The sequence below is a fragment of the Bos indicus x Bos taurus genome, chromosome 15, assembly GCF_003369695.1.
Source record: "Bos indicus x Bos taurus breed Angus x Brahman F1 hybrid chromosome 15, Bos_hybrid_MaternalHap_v2.0, whole genome shotgun sequence".
NCBI lineage: Eukaryota > Metazoa > Chordata > Mammalia > Artiodactyla > Bovidae > Bos > Bos indicus x Bos taurus.
Genome location: NC_040090.1, coordinates 68,912,190 through 68,925,970, shown reverse-complemented (window position 1 = coordinate 68,925,970; position 13,781 = coordinate 68,912,190). Strand labels below are relative to the sequence as shown.

The window sequence follows — 13,781 nt, the reverse complement described above, 5'->3', positions numbered from 1 at the left end:
GAGAGGTTGAAAATTATAAGAGTGGCACTTCCCTGGTGGCTTGGATGGTAAAGAATCTGCCTGCAGTGCGGGAGACTGGGGTTTGATCCCTGGGTTGGGAAGATCCCTTGGAGAAGGCAATGGCAACCCACTCCAGTATTCTTACCTGGGAAATCCCATGGACAGAGGAGCCTGGGGGGCTACAGTCCATAGGGTCGCAAAGAGCTGGACATGACTGAGTGAACACGACAAATTCATATCAGCTCACCATACCATCATGGTTATCCAGGCCTTTAAGACTTTTCTTGTATGTTCTTCTGTGTATTCTTTCCACTTCTTAATCTCTTCTGCTTCTATTAGGTCCTTACCGTTTCTGTCCTTTATTGTGCCCATCCTAGAAATTAATGAATGTTTCCTCTCTATCTCCAATTTTCTTAAAGAGATCTCTAGTTTTTCTGATTCTATTACTTTCCTCTGTTTCTTTACATTGTTTATTTAGGAAGACCTTCCTCTATCTCTCTCCATGCTATTCTCTGGAACTCTGCATTCAGATAGGTATATCTTCCCCTTTCTCCCTTGCCTTTCACTTCTCTTTCCTAGCTATATGTACAGCCTCCTCAGACAACCACTATGCCTTCTTGCATTTCTTTTTCTTTGGGATGGTTTTGGTCATTGCCTTTTGTACAGTGTTATGAACCTTCTTCCATAGTTCCTCAAGTACTCTGTCTACCAGATCTAATCCCTCAAAACTATTTGTCACCTCCACTGTATAATCATAAGGAAATTGATTTAGGTCATATTTAGGTGTATGGCCTAGTGGTTTTCCCTACTTCAATTTAACCCTGAATTTTGCAATAGGAGCTCATGATATGAGCTACAGTCAGATCCAGGTCTTGTTTTTACTAATGATATAGGGCTTCTTCATCTTTGGCTGCAAAGAATATTATGTCATTTCGGTATTGACCATCTGATGATATCCGTGTGTACAGTCATCTCTTGGATTGTTAGAAAAGGATGTTTGCTATGACCAGCATGTGCTCTTGACAAAACTGTTAGCCAATGCCCTGCTTCATTTTGTACTCCAAGGCCAAAGTTGCCTATTATTCCAGCTATCTCTTAACTTCCCGCTTCTGCATTCCAATCTCTTATGATAAAAAGGACATCTATTTTTGGTGTTAGTTCTAGAAGGTCTTGTAGGTCTTCATAGATCTGGTCAACTGAAGCTTCTTTAGCATTAGTGGTTGGGACATAGATTTGGATTACCATGATATTGAATGGTTTGCCTTGGAAACAAACAGAGATCATTCTGTCGTTTTTGAGATTGCACCCAAGTACTGCATTTTGGACTCTTCTGTTGACTATGAGAACTACTCCATTTTTTTCTAAGGGATTCTTGCCCACAGTGGTAGATATAATGGTCATCTGAATTAAATTAGCACATTCCCATCCATTTTATATTGGATCATATGGTAGCTCTATTATTTTGGTTTTTTAAAAATACCTCCATACTGTTCTCCATAGTGGCTGCACCAATTTACATTTCCCCTCAAGGTGTAAAAAGGTTCCCTTTTATCCATACCCTCTGCAACATTTATTTGTATACTTTTTGAGATGGCCATTCTGACAGGTGTGAGGTGATGTCATTGTGGTTTTGATTTGCATTTCTCTAATAATTAGCAGTGTTGAGAATCTTCATGTGCCTATTGGCTATTTGTATATTTTCTTTGGAGAAATGCCTACTTAGGACAAGAAGACTAATTTAGAAACCAGTTTATTGGTACCGCTAACCTGTATACTTAACACTGCTTGTCCTGATTGGGTAAGGAAAATTTTTCATTTTCTTTAAAAAAGCATAACACTTTTAAAAAAAATTTATTGATTTTACTTATTTATTTTTGCATGTGCTGGGTCTTCATTGCTGCACAAGCTTTTCTGGTAGTTGCGGCAAATGGGGGCTAATCTCTAGCTGTGGTGCCCAGGCTTCTCATCGGGTTGACTTCTCTTGTTGCTAAGTACAGGATCTAGGGCTCACGGGCTTCAGTCGTTGACATTCCATGGCTCTAGAGCATAGACTCAATAGTTGTGGCACACGGGTTCGGTTGCTCCAAGGCATGTGGGATCTTCCGGGATCAGAAATTGAACCCAAGTCTCCTGCATTATCAGGCAGACTCTTTACCACTGAGTCATCAGGGAAGCCTGGGAAATATTTTAAGTATGCAAGTAACCGAGTGAAAACATAAGGAGTACAATGGGAGCAATATTTGCTGAAAACTGCTTTTGTTTCTTTTTCTTCCAATCCCTCAATTTTGTTATCCTAGGCTCTCCAGGACATCTGTATGCCAGAGAGGAGACTGGGATATTCCTGAACTATAACAAGGAGAAGTTCTGTTTGTAAAATGGAAAAGAGCAATATGAGCCAGGCTACTGTCTTCATAGAGACTTTTCAGAGTTCTTTTATTTCTCTGCACTACCATACCCACAACTGACCTATATTACAGGACCAAACCCCCCAACATCTCAGGCACTAAAAGTTACCCCCTGCTCGAATAAGATCTACTGTTATGGTCCAAGGGAACTCTAGGGCTGCTACCTGCCCAGTAATTCCCGTCAGCTTCCATCCTGTGGTCCCACCATCTCAGTACAGGACCTAATCATCTTTTCAGCCAAGCATTTCACTGCCATCCTCCACTGTGCCTGGAATCCCCAAGTTCAGTTGCTCAATCTCAATTTTCCACAGAATACGCTACCACAAATTTGCCTCGCTGCATGGTGACAGGAATGAGACGTGAGCTTTTGCCATTCCTCAATCAGAAATTCAAAGAAGCCTTACTTGTTCATGACTGTCCCCTTTTGTTTTACATGGTGCTTCAGATTCCAAAGTCTTCTGGAAATTCTGTGGGGGCAGAGCTGGAGGGAAGAGAGATGTGCTTTGTATCTCTGAAATGTTTCCTTCTGCATCCAGTTTTCAAAATTTATTCTGTTTGGCCACTTCTGTGCATTTTCAACACTAAGGCCTGAGTCAATAACCATCAACTCTCACCTGTTTGGGGACTTCTCTGGTGGCTCAGACAGTAAAGAATCCACCTGCAATGCAGGAGACATGAGTTCGATCCCTGGGTCAGGAAGATCCCCTGGAGAAGGGAATGGCAACCCACTCCAGTATTCTTGCCTGGAGAATTCCATAGACAGAGGAACCTCCTGGGCTCCAGTCCATGCAGTTGCAAAGAGTTGGACACGACTGAGCGACTAACTCTCACCTGTTTTAACTATTTCTCTTGTCCCCATGTGGTGCACAGAACAACGGATGTGGTTATTTAAATATGCAAATTGTATCATGTCAAGTGCTGGTGTTTTTGCTTAATATCTTTAATAATTCTTATTAAAGATATTAAGCAAAAAAAAACCCAGCACTTTCTATTATCTGTAAATCCTTCCACAAATGTGTTACAGTTCTTCAGTTTACTGCAAACATATCTTTAAAAAAATGTCAGCCCTACAGTTGAAGCTATAATGCAAAGTTTTAATTATTGGCACTATACTAAAAAAGCACAATGGAAAACATTTTATTTAAATAAAATGAGGATAATATTTTACTGGGGAATACATCCAACAATTCATTTTCCCTCCATATCTACATCCAATAGTAGTGTTTTATAGGCAAATTTTAAACAAATACAAATTCTTAAAAAATAATGAAAGCCATATTTTGCTCAGGGATACTATTATCCACATACCATACAGGTTATTTTATAGCAGATACTAGTCTGCTAAATTTCAGATGGCAAAATGCTAAGCAGTGAGTTGGGTATTGTCCAGCTAGTGGTTTCTTGTCATCCTGGAGAATCTGTCAATGTGTAATGATGAGACCATCTTGTCACCACCACTTCTCTTCTCAGAGGTGACTTCACTGTGACACAACATTTATATTCTTAAGATGCAAGGCCTAGCAAAGAGCCTCCCACAAATCCACTGCATATCACAATGTTCTGCTTGACAAATTCTGTTGCTTCTTCTATTATGTCATTGACTTCAGGTGCTGCCTTATTTGCTCGGTTTTTAACCTGTCGTTTTGCTTTGTTTACATCTTTTCCCACTCTCTTCCAGTCGATCTGCACATAGCCACTGTGACTGGCAATCTGAAGGAGAAGAAAGCCACCACCTACTGCAGTTGCTGCAAGTTTTCCAACTTTCTGGAACAAAAATCCCACACACCAGCCACTCACTCCACCCATTACAATCTGGGTGGCTACCGAGTATTTTTCTACCATAGGTCCGAACTGTGGCCAAACACTCGATTCCACCAGTGATGTCTTCTGGCATACTCAGTTAAATCCAACACTTCATAAGAATCATCATCACTTTCATATTCTTGGGGAGGGGGGTTCCGGGTCACCATGATACCGCTGGTGGCCTGTACTGAGGCGGTCCCAACCCGCCCGCCTCTCGCCCCTCCTTTAAAAACTGCTCTAGCCCTCAAGTGCTGTTTTAAACTTCCAAAGCCTTCTCATTTCAAGTTGAATAAACTCAAATACTCATCATGAGCTACAAGGTCCTATATACCTTGCACCCTGTCTCTCCCCTTTCTATGCCCCAGACACAAAGGAGCTTCCTTTCTATCTCTGTAAAAACAACAACCCCAAGCTCTATGTTACATCTGTTACACTTGCTGTTTCTTCCAAGGAGAAATCAGCTCTGGACATCCCTTCTTGTCATTTGGGACAGGGAAAGATCTCCTGCTCTAGGAAGTATTTCCTGACCACTGGAACCAGACTACGCATTCTGCTGTCTCATCCCACCCCCTTTCATTGCTTCATAGAACATATGCCCACTTGAAATTCTTGTTCATTTATGTGTGGATTCATTTGTTGGGATGTATCATGACTTAACCATGTGAAATAGACTCACAACATCGAGAAGACAGTGGAGAGCAGGCACTCTTCGTCCCATGTTGGCTCATATCTCCCAGGTGATTTCCACCAAGTCATCCTTAACATATGGCTGCAGACCAAATCCCCCAACCCAGCCAGTCAGCCAGAACCCAACAATCAACCCCCAACTCATTCATCAACACCACACAATGCAATAAGCTCATAAAAATAAGTTTTGCTTTAAATGTTTTTATATAACTATTCAGAAAAGTGCATAAAAGCATTCAGCTCAGTTCAGTTCAGTTCAGTCACTCAGTCGTGTCCGACTCTGTGACCCCATGAATCGCAGCATGCCAGGCTTCCCTGTCCATCACCAACTCCCGGAGTTCACTCAGACTCACGTCCATCAAGTCAGCAATGCCATCCAGCATTACCACCTCTCAAATGACTGAATGAACAATCCCAGAAATCAAGTCAGATGTTAACTTTCTGGTTGCCTTTAATATAGTTGCAAACAAATACTGGAAAATAACACTTTTTCAATACATTAAAGACTCAGAAATATTATATATTGTTATCTGAGCCTCTAGTGACCTAATTGGTCAAAAGAGCTTTGTGTGGCAGAACCAAGGGATGGGTGAAAAGGAAGTAGGAAGAAGAACAGGAGAAAAGTTGGAGAGTATTCAAAACTCAGGATTCTTCAGAAGCTATGCAGTATCCAGAGTTGGCCCACAGGATGGGATCTGAGGTAGATCGGCTCTGGTGACCTCAGCAGGACCTAGTTCACAGGGTCACTAGAGTGTCCAGTGGATGAAGCTTCAGCTGGTGACACAGGAGTTAGCAGTGTCTGAAGATTCCAGGTTCTGGGAGAAAGAACAAACACTGGAGAATTGGGTAAGCACCATGGACCCAGCACTTCCAGGGGCAACACAGGAGGGACCCTCATGCAAGACTGCACATGTGCTCAGTTGCTTTGGTCATGTCCAACTCTTTGCAACCCTATGGATCCTAGCCCACCAGGCTCCTCCATGCATGGGATTTTTCAGGCAAGAATACTGGAGTGGATTGCTACGCCCTCCCCCAGGCATCTTCCCTACCTAGGAATCGAACCCATGTCTCCAGGGTCTCCTATGTTGGTAAGTGGGTTCTGTGTCACTGTTGCTGCTGCTGCTAAGTTGCTTCAGTCGTGTCCGACTCTGTGCAATCCCACGGATGGCAGCCCACCAGGCTCCCCCGTCCCTGGGATTCTCCAGGCAAGAACACTGGAGTGGGTTGCCATTTCCTTCTCCAATGCATGAAAGGAAAAGTGAAAGTGAAGTCTCTCAGTCGTGCCCTACTCTTAGTGACCCCATGGACTGCCGCCTACCAGGCTCCTCAGTCCATGGGATTTTCCAGGCAAGAGTACTGGAGTGGGGTGCCATTGCCTTCTTCACCAGCCACCTGGAAAGCCCCCATGCAAGATTAATGACCTGAAAATACCCAAGCCTCTGAAATGTCAATGTGACCACTCTTGAGGATCCTCCACACCCAAGAGCAGTGGGGTACAAAGGCTGGGTTATGGGACAGGGCCACAGTCATACCTGCAGGCCTTAGCAGGAGGCTAAAGTCCAGGGCTCGTTGGGGCAGGATTGTCCATCCGTCCCTCTGCAGACAGGGGTTGAGCCTTGGGGTCCTGAGCCTTGCGGTCTAAGGCAAGGGCCCTCTTAGCTCCGATGGGGGCAGTCAGCTCTTGAGTGCCTTTTTCCTGAGGGCGACGACGAGAACCACATCTGCCAACTGGGTGGAGGCACGACGCCACCGACGGACCTGGCAACAGCGGAGGGGTCTGGCTGGGCTTCCGTGAGCTGCTGCCGGCGACAGCGTCAAACTGGGAAGCCGAGCAGGAACCCCGGGCAGGCAAGGGTCGCAGGGACACGGCCCGCACAGGGGCTCTGGGGTCAGTGCCCTCGCTTGAGGACACGGGCTGACGCAGGCGGGCGGAGCGGCGAGGCGGGAAGTACTTGGGGCCCAGCGTCTGCACCTCCTTCCAGGCTCTCAGCTCCTGGCCGCCCGGCGCCGCGGGCTCGGCGTGGTTCACCACCGTCCGGTCCTGCCCGCGCTTCCACAGCTCATAGCGCTCGGGCTGCAGGATGCGCACGAAGGCGTCCATGGAGAAGGCCACCTGCGCCTCGCCGCAGCTGCACTGCGAGGCCACTTTGCCATAATCGATCCAGCGCGGGGTGGCGAAATTGATGGCCTCGGCGCAGTTGAAGCCGTGGTTGAAGCCCGAGTGGTAGCCGTAGGGGAAGGTCACCATGAACTCGCCCGCCTCCTGCGTGACCCGACCGAAGGGGATGCCGTTGTCCCGGAGCACCGTGGGCGAGATGAGCGCCGCCTTGTGGCGCAGGAAGGCCTCGCAGCCCCTCGAGCTGCCCGGGAAGAGCGCGCCGGCCAGGCGTTCCAGGCGCCGGCCGTGCTCGGGTGGCACCGCGTACCAGGTCTTGGGCTCCCCGAAGTGCAGGAAGTTGATGCTATAAAGGTCCATGTCCTCCGTGTGCCAGGCGAAGGCGGTCTTCCACATGCCGAAGTACAGGTAGGGGGTGTTGACGCCCTCGATGACCACCCCGCACTCCTGCTCCAGCAGGTCCTGGATGGTCCCCAGGCGTCCCAGGTTCCACTGCTTCGTGTTTTCATCAAATAAAGAGCCACTGATGTCCGCGCCGTATATTGGGGACTCGAAGAGGCGGGTTTTCCAATATTTTCGCTCCAATTCTTCAAAATCTAAGTGTGATGGAGTCTGGTATTTTTCAGTATTTGCTAAGTGGCGGTACTCTGCCACGGTCATGGCTTTCTTCTTTTTGTGGTATTGAGTAAACACACCTGCCCGCCCAGAGACCACCTGCTGGAGCGGAGCGGTTATTAAGATGTCATTGATATCGTCGTAGGTGTGTCTGGCTTTCCATTCCTTGGGTGGAACTATCTTAGCCAAGCCTGCTCGGTGGGCCCCTTGCGATTCTATGTAAGCAATGTATTTATCAAAATCAGTAAACTCTTCTTTGGTTGGATGAAATATCATTATGCTACAACTTGGGTTCTGAGCACAACTGGGCTTCATAGCTTCCATTAATAAGAAACAAACTGCCAAGTTTTTCTGTATATTCTGGATATGTGAGGATGCTGGAAAATGTTACTTTTTCAAAAACGGTTTGAAGATCTGTGAGTCAGAAGGAATGCCCAGTGGACTTTAATACAACGAGCTGATGGTACTGCTCAGGCCTGCTGCTTCTCCAGGGGAATCCAGTCTGGACAGAAGCTTTGATCAGGACTAATGGCTGAGCCTGCAAGTCTATGATGTTCCTTAGTTGACCTTTGGCTCTGTCCTCTTGAGGTATATTGAATTACCCAGTCTTGGACAGATATCTCAAATGTAGTGTCTTCAGGGTGGTACTGAAAACAAAACCTAAAAATATATATATCTATATATATATATATATATATATATAATACAGAAAGGTTGAAAACTAATGTTTGGAAAATGTTAATAGAGAACTACAAATAAACTGTATCATGGGATATAATTGCATGCTCAAATAAAGGCTAAAATTTCACAAAACTGGCAATACAAGAAATGGTATTGATGTGGAACAATGGAAATTCTTATATTCTAGTAAGGAGAATGTAAATCATTACACTCACTTTGAAAAACAATTTGGACAGTACTATATTACTGAGTTTACCCTTTTGCTATGATTCAACTGTTACCACGTGCCTAGGATATGTGTATGCCTATGCACTGAAAGTCAAGTCCAAGAATGTTCAAAACAACATTATTTCTAGTAACTAAACACTGGAAAAGGTCAGTTTTCATTCCAATCCCAAAGAAAGGCAATGCCAAAGAATGCTCAAACTACTACACAATTGCACTCATCTCACACGCTAGTAAAGTAATGCTCAAAATTCTCCAAGCCAGGCTTCAGCAATATGTGAACCATGAACTTCTAGATGTTCAAGCTGGTTTTAGAAACGGCAGAGGAACCAGAAACCAAATTGCCAACATCAGCTGGATCATGGAAAAAGCAAGAGAGTTCCAGAAAAACATCTATTTCTGCTTTATTGACTATGCCAAAGCCTTTGACTGTGTGGATCACAGTAAACTGTGGAAAATTCTGAAAGAGATGGGGATACCAGACCACCTGACCTGCCTCTTGAGAAACCTATATGCAGGTCAGGAAGCAACAGTTAGAACTGGACATGGAACAACAGACTGGTTCTAAATAGGAAAAGGAGTACATCAAGGCTGTATATTGTCACCCTGCTTATTTAACTTATATGCAGAGTACATCATGAGAAATGCTGGGCTGGAAGAAGCACAAGCTGGAATCAAGATTGCCAGGAGAAATATCAATAAGCTCAGATATGCAGATGACACCACCCTTATGGCAGAAAGTGAAGAGGAACTAAAAAGCCTCTTGATGAAAGTGAAAGTGGAGAGTGAAAAAGTTGGCTTAAAACTCAACATTCAGAAAACGAAGATCATGGCATCTGGTCCCATCACTTCATGGGAAATAGATGGGGAAACAGTGGAAACAGTGTCAGACTTTATTTTGGGGGGCTCCAAAATCACTGCAGATGGTGACTGCAGCCATGAAATTAAAAGATGCTTACTCCTTGGAAGGAAAGTTATGACCAACCTAGACAGCATATTCAAAAGCAGAGACATTACTTTGCCAACAAAGATCCATCTAGTCAAGGCTATGGTTTTTCCAGTGGTCATGTATGGATGTGAGAGTTGGACTGAAGAAAGCTGAGCGCTGAAGAATTGATGCTTTTGAGCTGTGGTGCTTGAGAAGACTCTTGAGAGTCCCTTGGACTGCAAGGAGGTCCAACCAGTCCATTCTAAAGGAGATCAGTCCTGGGTGTTCATTGGAAGGACTGATGCTAAAGCTGAAACTCCAGTACTTTGGCCACCTCATGGGAAGAGTTGACTCATTGGAAAAGACTCTGATGCTGGGAGGGATTGGGGGCAGGAGGAGAAGGGGATGACAGAGGATGAGATGGCTGGACAGCATCACCAACTCGATGGACATGAGTTTGAGTGAACTCCAGGAGTTGGTGATGGACAGGGAGGCCTGGTGTGCTGCAATTCATGGGGTCACAAAAAGTCGGACATGACTGAGCGACTGAACTGAACTGAACTGAAACACTGGAAACATCCCAAATGTCAATCAACAGTAGAATGGATAAACACGTGGTAGTATATCCATACAGTGTGATACAATACAGCAATGAAGATAAGACAAGAATTACTTGAAAATATAGGGATAATTCTATAAACATAAAACTAATTATCTAGGCTTAAAAGAATATCTATTCTATGCTTCCATTTATACGAAGATAGAAAGGAGGCAAAGTAATCTATGTTAGAAGTCATAATAGTGGCTACCTTTGTGAAAGAGAGGTTATGAGTGGAGTTATAAGGAAGTTTCTAGAGTAATATAAATATGCTGTTTGGAACATAGGTAAACACAGCCATCAGAATGGTTCATTGTCATAATTTTCACAGATTTCTGTGAACTAAATTTTCAAAAATTTACTTAAGTTAGTTAAATACATATATTTAAAAATAGAGTTTAGGGTGAAAAGCATTAAAGGAGTCAGAGATATATTATTATAACAAAAGGAAAAGGAAGAGTGATTGAAAGTAAATGAACTAAACATTCAATTGAAGAAGCTAAAAAGGAGAAAAAACTAAAAAAGTATATTTAAAAATTTTTAAAAAGGGAAAGAAGAATAAAAATAAAGAATAAAGATGACATTAATCAGCGATAACACATACAAAACAGAAAACTGATGACCAAAAATATTCTTTGAAGAAATTAATAAGAGCAAAAAACCATGGGAATAACTGAGCACGAGAAAAGGAAGAAGGGGACTTCCCTGGTGGTACAATGGATAAGAATCCACCTGTAAATGCAGGGGACACAGGTTCAATCCCTGGTCTGGGAAGACTGCACATGCCTCAGAACGACTAAGCCCATGCCCCACAGCTAGTGAGCCTGCCCACTTCAACAAGCGAAGCCCACATGCCTCGAGCTGGCTCTCCATGACAGGAGCAGCCACTGCAAGGAGAAGCCGGCGCGCCGCAGCTGGAGTGGAGCCCCAGCTCTCCGAGCCTAGAGAAAGCCTGCACGCAGAGCAACGAAGACCCAGAGCCACCAAAAAGAAAATAAATAATTTTTTTAAAAAGTAAGAAGGGAAAAATAAGTTACTAGGAATGAAATAGGGGCCAAAGCTAGTAACAGCAAAGAATTTTTTAAATCTCAAAAGAGAATATTAGGAGCAACATGACAGCAAAACTTTCCAAAGATAAGAGAGAAAAATAATTTTCTAGGGAGGAAACATATCCAAAATGGATCCAAGGAAAACAAGAAAGCTTCAATATCCCAGTATAAAGATCTGGTTCAAAGTATGACCCTTCAAAGTCCAGGAGACACATCATTTTATATGTGAATCTAGAAAATTTTCAAAAAACAGTTAACTCTTATTATTCAAGTTGTTTCAGAGTATAGAAAAAGGTGGAAAGCTATTCAGATGAGACTATTCTCATCTCTGAGAGCAAAATTAAATAAAGGACAATAGAAAATAAAGCTATGGGCTATCTTTGTTTAAGCACTGATAAAAGCATAAAATGGAATATTATTCAATGAAATGCTGTAGCAATACAGTAAAATAATAATACATCATGACTAAATAGAATGCAAGAATGATTCAGCATTGGAAAATCTAACGGTATAATTCAGAATATTAACAAAGGGAATTAAACATATCATCATATTGTAGGTATCCAAAAAAAGGCATTTGATGAAATGCAACATCCATTCATGATTTTAAAATTCTTACTTGCAAAGCATCAAGGGAAACTTCTTTTGTAAGATAAAGAATTTTAATGTAAAAAAATAGCAAGGACCATTCTTCACAGTGAAACAAAAGTAACAGTCTCATTAAATTTAGAAGAAAATAAAAAGAATCAGCAAACTATTCATTAACTCAATTTCAAGTGCTCTCTCTGTTTCCTAATTCTCTTCAGTTCAGTTCAGTCGCTCAGTGGTATCCAACTGTTTGTGACCCCATGGACTGCAGCACACCAGGCCTCCCTGTCCATCACCAACTCCTGGAGTTTACCCAAACTCATCTCCATTGAGTTGGTGATGCCATCCAACTATCTCATCTTCTGTTGTCCCCTTCTCCTCCTGCCCTCAATATCTCCCAGCATCAGGGTCTTTTCAAATGAATCAGTTCTTCACATAAGGTGGCCAAAGTCTTGGACTTTCAGCTTCAACATCAGTCCTTCCAATGAACACTCAGGACTGATCTCCTTTAGGATGGACTGGTTGGATCTCCTTGTAGTCCAAAGGACTCTCAAGAGTCTTCTCCAACACCCACACTTCAAAAGCATCAATTCTTCGGTGCTCAGCTTTCATTATAGTCCAACTCTCACATCCATACATGACTACTGGAAAAACCATAGCCTTGACTAGATGGACCTTTGTTGGCAAAGTAATGTCTCTGCTTTTTAATATGCCTAATCCTCTTATACTCCCCTAATTTCCACCCTCTAAATATTCTATGTCACCTTCCCTGTCCTCAAACTTCAGGCATACCTACTCCACTCCACTTAGAATCCTTGGAATGTCCTAAAAGTCCCTACATGATCTGGCCCATCATCACCTCCTGACCTTACCCCTTTCTCCCAGGAGATCAGCCCTGGGATTTCTTTGGAAGGAATGATGCTAAAGCTGCAACTCCAATACTTTGGCCACCTCATGCGAAGAGTTGACTCATTGGAAAAGACTCTGATGCTGGGAGGGATTGGGGGCAAGAGGAGAAGGGGACGACAGAGGATGAGATGGCTGGATGGCATCACTGACTTGATGGATGTGAGTCTGAGTGAACTATGGGAGTTGGTGATGGACAGGGAGGCCTGGCGTGCTGCGATTCATGGGGTCACAAAGAGTCGGACACGACTGAGCGACTGAACTGAAATGAACTGAACTGAACTGATGTAAGCATTAGTCTTCAGATATTGAGCATCCAAAGGAAACACTCTGATTTTGTAAGTGTAACTCTGTGCTCAAATCAAAACTCAGAATTTGCAGGTACAATGACAGTGATCCTTCCGTGCTCCAGACATATGCTTTCTCTGTGGGTCTCAGATGGCTGCTTTTACTGTGAGACTGCCTCCATGTTTCTTTGAGTTGGAGTCATAAGTACTAGGTGAATATAGACCTTTTCATTTCAGATACTCTTCCATTTTACCCTTATTCATGGTATTCCCAAGTAACACAGAAATTCTTCATCTAAGGAAACTTGTCAATTCTGACAATTGAAGAATATTTTTATCAGAATAATTAGACTTAATGGATTTCTGGAAATTAGGAAGTCTTTAAAAAATAATTTCTCCAAGATTTCCAGGGGAGGGGGGGGCGGGGCGGGGTGTGTGTGTGTTTTAAACTGAGAAGGTGAGAAATGAAATTTAAAAATCCCTCTCACTGTGGCCACTGTCTAGATTGCTCACAATAATTTAAGGACAGCAGGAAAGCCTTCTTGTCTTTCATGTTGCATGCATATTTTCAAAGTTATTATTCCAGATGGGGACTGTTGACAAAATGCCTCAGGCATTAGCCACTGTTTCTGCTGACAGTCAATATCTAAATGATGTATTTAATAAATTTCTTCTCAAGTTATAATGTCTGCTAACCATTTATTGAAAATAATTATAACCATAATATTTGACAGCTCAGTAAATTCTATTTGATGGAGATAAGTGACTCAACTTTCCTCCTATTGTTGTACAGTAATTTTTTTACTTTTCCATAATTATTACTCATTTATAAATATCCTATATTTAAGCACTTAGATCAATATATAAAGTAAAATATCAGTTAAACAATATTC

General features: G+C 43.1%; 1 protein-coding gene and 1 pseudogene across 1 annotated transcript; both read right to left on the bottom strand.

Annotated features, from left to right (window-relative positions):
* Positions 1–3,661: 3,661 nt before the first annotated feature.
* LOC113905133 lies at positions 3,662–4,454 on the bottom strand (annotated as a pseudogene).
* Positions 4,455–5,219: 765 nt separating this feature from the next.
* On the bottom strand, positions 5,220–8,280 carry KDM4D (lysine demethylase 4D). Its single transcript, XM_027563877.1, has 2 exons — positions 6,428–8,280; positions 5,220–5,710 (listed from the first exon to the last, which is right to left on the bottom strand). The coding sequence occupies exon 1, from the start codon at positions 7,948–7,950 to the stop codon at positions 6,448–6,450; it is 1,503 nt and encodes a 500-aa protein (XP_027419678.1). The 5' UTR covers positions 7,951–8,280; the 3' UTR covers positions 5,220–5,710; positions 6,428–6,447.
* Positions 8,281–13,781: the final 5,501 nt, after the last annotated feature.

Coding starts and splice junctions, on each gene's coding strand:
- KDM4D (XM_027563877.1), bottom strand. CDS start 7,950: ATGGAAGCTATGAAGCCCAGTTGTGCTCAGAACCCAAGTTGTAGCATA.